At 38.1% G+C, this 4,516-nt stretch overlaps 1 protein-coding gene across 1 annotated transcript; it reads right to left on the bottom strand.

The window, feature by feature from the left end:
- Nucleotides 1-2,093: 2,093 nt before the first annotated feature.
- Nucleotides 2,094-2,876, bottom strand: LOC146542269 (uncharacterized). The gene has a single exon (XM_085214086.1). The coding sequence runs from the start codon at nucleotides 2,874-2,876 to the stop codon at nucleotides 2,094-2,096; it is 783 nt and encodes a 260-aa protein (XP_085070212.1).
- Between the last annotated feature and the right edge of the window lie 1,640 nt (nucleotides 2,877-4,516).

The following is a 4,516-nucleotide window of genomic DNA, read 5'->3' as shown; positions in this document are numbered from 1 at the left end:
GAAACTTACACAAATTTGAAAAAAAAAAAAAAAACAGAACAGTTTGAAAACTGCATTCATTTACTCAGAGCTAGAATTTACAAGACAATATATGCACCCCGTAATATTCATGATATAAATCATGCTGTAATTGTCCCATACTTGTTGAGTTTTTTGTTTGTTTGTTTGTTTGTTTTCTGACTAGTAGAAAGCAGATCTTCTTCAAAGTAAGGCTAGTTTTTTTACTCCTTACCAATGGTATTATTTACACAAGGTATTATAAGACTTTCTCAACTTATGGAAACTTAGCTACAAGCAGATAGAATTGAAGTCACTGTAAACAAATTCATATAATCTTACTGAAAGGAAGTAATTCTAGGATGAGGTTGATATGTCTGTAATGCATCATGCTATAGAACTACATATACATGAACTTCAGTGTGATCAACCATATCTGTGTTTTTACTTGATCAGTTCTGTAAAAAGAAACATCAAAAACTCTGAAACCTTGTATAGAAAATGATGCAGATATTCAGTTTAAGAATCTAGGTTCATAAAGCCAAGAATGAAAGTAATAATATGATAGTGAATTTATTTAATGCTTTGAGAGGCAAAGACCCAGAAAAAAAAAAAAAGAGAAATGTTAAGTTTGGATGAAGGTTGTCACTGCCTATATGACTGTCATGATATAAGGCTTTTATGAATGTTGTGAGAAGGTTCTGAAGGTTCTCTTTGGAAGAAAAATGATAAATTCTAAGGAAATTTTCACAGCAGATTGTTACAGATTGCTACCTATCTAATAGCCTACAGATAGCCAACAAAATCACAATTTTCATAGAATTTGTATGGATCTTTTCAATACTGGAGATGTTTTCTTAAGAACAAGAAAACCTTTCACCTGCATGAAGAACTGATTTGATCATAAATGATGCTTTAGTAGTGCAGAAATGCATGACTATGCTATTTCAATGGATGTCTTTTGTGGAAAGCTATATTACAGAAAGCACAGAACTTTTCCAAATGGAGAATCATAGTTTTTATTTTGGATTGGTTTGAGGTTTTTGTTTGTTAGTACTTTTGTTTCTTCGAAACGTTCACGTTTTTTTTATATTGTCACGGTTTTGTTTTTTTTTGGTTTTCAGTATTTCAGACCTTGAAAGCCCAGGCATACTGCCAGTATTCTGGGATATTTGTAAACTTTGGGAAGGGTGATGGCAAAAGTATAAATATGGGTAGGCGTGCAAGTTGATTGTATCATCTTGCTACAATCTCACAGTGGTAAGTGTTATGTGCTTACCATGGTGGAGGCAACCACTGGGTGGCTTGAAACATATGCAGTACCCCATGCTACCACCTGAAACACCATACTGGGTCTTGAGAAACAAGTCCTGTGGTGACATGGCATCCCAGAAAGAACTGAATCAGATAATGGGACTCATTTCAAAAATTCTCTTGTAAATACTTGGGCCAAAGTTCATGGTATTGAGTGGATTTATCATATTCCCTACCATGCACTAGCCTCTGGTAAAATTGAATGATACAATGGGTTGTTAAAAACTCTTCTGAAAGCAACATTTAAGCACTGGGAGAAGCATTTGGCAGAAGCCACCTGGTTGGTCAATACCAGAGGATCTATCAGTTGTGATGGTCCTGCCCAATCCAGCTCCTTACATACTGCAGAGGGAGATAAAGTCCCTGTAGTACATGTAAAGAACATGTTGGGAACAGCAGTTTGGGTCCTTCCAGCTTCTGGAAAAGGCAAACCTCTCCGTGGTACCGTTTTTGCCCAGGGACCTGGGTCCACTTGGTGGGTAATGCAGAAAAACGGGGATGTTCAATGTGTACCACAAGGAAATTTGATGTTGAGGGAGTGCAATCAGTAATTCTGTGCATATATATGTATATAGACGTGTGTGTAATGCATTTTAATCATTGTTTGTTTGTATATATGTATATATATTAAGCATGATGTAGTGATGTAGAATAAGGGGTGGAATGTCACCGTTTTGTGTTTTTTGGTTTTCAGTATTCCACATCATAACATCATGTAGTGCACTGGCAGTTGAAGTGTTAACGCTCTAATTCCAGGTACCTGTCCCTGTACATTACGGAAGTCATGGGATCTGGCCCTTCCAGGTGGAGCAGTCAGCAGTCTCTCTTACTGCCTTGCAGTGGGTGCTGGAGGGTGCTTTCCTAGCCATTCCAAGCTTTTCAAGTTTGATTCGGTCTCGGGAACTCTCTCTCTCAATAATAGTGTTATATAGGGTGCAGTACAGACAGGCCAAACCCCAAATAAATTGTACTTCTGTAGATCTTTGTAAGCCGCACCATCTGTGACTCAAAAACTGGCTTAGTTTCTTGGGATACCACAGGTGTTCAAGAGTGAAATCCCATGACATTGCAGGTCTCCATGCTTCTAAGATTTTTCCTAAACCTCTCCATAGTCCCTGCCAGTCAGCATTCTCTGATTTTGGAGGAGGCTCCTTCCACATACCATGAATGCATAGGAATACTTTCAGGGAGATTGATAACATGCACAGGGGTATGCCCAGAGACATGAACATTAACTCAGGATTCAAAAAACATGTGACAAACTGAGAAGAAAGCCTGGAAACTGGTGTGAACATTGTGTTGCTTGTAAAATTAGCTATTCTGTTCGGGACGCAGTTGTTCATAAAATTAGCCATTCCATCTGGGATGTAAGTGTCAAAATTCAAATCATACCACATTACATATAGATACCACTCAGGTGTCTCCATCAGTGCTCTTATTTGGTTACATATGAACACAATTCCACAGCAAGAAATCATAACATTGATAATTGGCCAAAAAGTCATGAGGAACATGATGGCTTTTAATCCCTTACACAGTGCCCCCACAATAAAGAGCGGGTTCATCACTGGTAGCTGCTAAAAAGGGGTTAATGAATGACGAGAGGAGGAAAAATTAAAAAAAAATGAAAAAGTACTGCCCAAAAGGCAGTGCTCAAAGTTTACAAATATCCCTGAATACTGGCAGTATGCCTGGGCTTTCAAGGTCAAGTTTCTCAGCACAGAAACCTGAACTACTGGCAAAGATCCTTATGAAGCTCTCCAAGAGCAGAGAGAGAGATTCATTCTAACAGCTAAAAAGCAGCTTTTGCCCTCATTCTCCATCAAAAAAACTGTCACGGAGTTAACTAGATCAATCTATGCCCATGACAAGGGGGCAGTAGGCCCCTGCTGCTCCCCCCTTTCTCCACTTCCCCTCCCCCCCCGCTCCATGGCCCCACAAAATGGGAAAGGAAAGGGAAAAAGGATAGGGAGATGGGAGTTGGGCTCAAGGAAGGAAAAAAAAACAGCGGAAAACTTATTTTACTAACTATGATATCGGAATGCAAGATAGCACAATATAATATGACAGACTACAACAAAGCCTCTAGTTATCATAAAATGATGGACTGGAAGTTTGCTTAAGAAGTCATTTAGACACTTCATATTTTGTGGTTTGAAACTTATGTTTTAAATACTTACCTATGTAGTAATTACCTAACTAGCTGATTGTATTTTACCAAATGCAGCAGAATTCCAATCCTTAAGGTAACATTACATAACAGTTCAACAGCAACAGTTATGAAAACACATACTATAGCTCCATCTAAGGCTTTGAGGACTACGACAGTTTGCATGGCCTCTTAAAAACATTACAAAGGTGAATTTCAGGAGGACTGCTACACAGATACTCAAAACACATTTTTCAGCTTTTCACAGTTCCATGCTCTAACTATTGTTCCTCTTTTCTTGTACTCCTTCAGGAATTCTTGCTTTATAAAATGCTATCGTGAAGGGTTGAAGGATTTTTTTCCTCCCACTTGTATACTGTCAAGGGATGCTTTTTGAAGACCTCTCTTTCACCATCAAGAGCTAAGGAGGCAGACCTGATGGCCTTGTGGGATTTAATTAGAGTTCACCAAGTTAGAATCTCCAAGCTCTCAAAGCCCTAATTTAAATATAAGTTCACTCACTCTTCAACTGTTCCTTAGGTCCTTATTAAAATTTCAAGTTATTAAAGAGAATATTCAAAGTTTTTTTTTTTTGCAGTAGATACAAACTAAACTAGAAACGTGCCTCACTCAAGCAGCCATTCTGTGTTCAAACTCTTCCCAACTACTTGTGAAAAAACTACTTAAAAAAGGAATAAATCAGTGAAAAGACATCTACACTACTCAGTGGCCAACTGGAGAGTCAAAGGGACATCTGCATGGCCAGGCTGAGCTGAACTGAGATAGCATGCATGTTTCAAAGGCGCTGGTTCTTTGGGTAGCTGACTTAATGTAGTCTTGAAGTTATAATGTGTACTATTACACCTGCTCTGTGTGATTGGTATAATATTTCTTCTGTTCAGATGTCATTCAAAAGGCGTATGACATATCAGATCCATATACAATAAACTTTCTTGTCAATCAAAGCTTTACCTGTGGCTATGCTGAAGGAACTGTATATAATAAGGTTTATGACTGACAATACAGCTACACAGCAATTTAAAAAAAATACAAAAC

The sequence above is a fragment of the Meleagris gallopavo genome, chromosome Z, assembly GCF_905368555.1.
Source record: "Meleagris gallopavo chromosome Z, MGAL_WU_HG_1.1, whole genome shotgun sequence".
Taxonomy (NCBI): Eukaryota; Metazoa; Chordata; class Aves; order Galliformes; family Phasianidae; genus Meleagris; species Meleagris gallopavo.
Note: the sequence above shows the minus strand (reverse complement) of the source record. Positions and strands in the feature narration are given on the sequence as shown.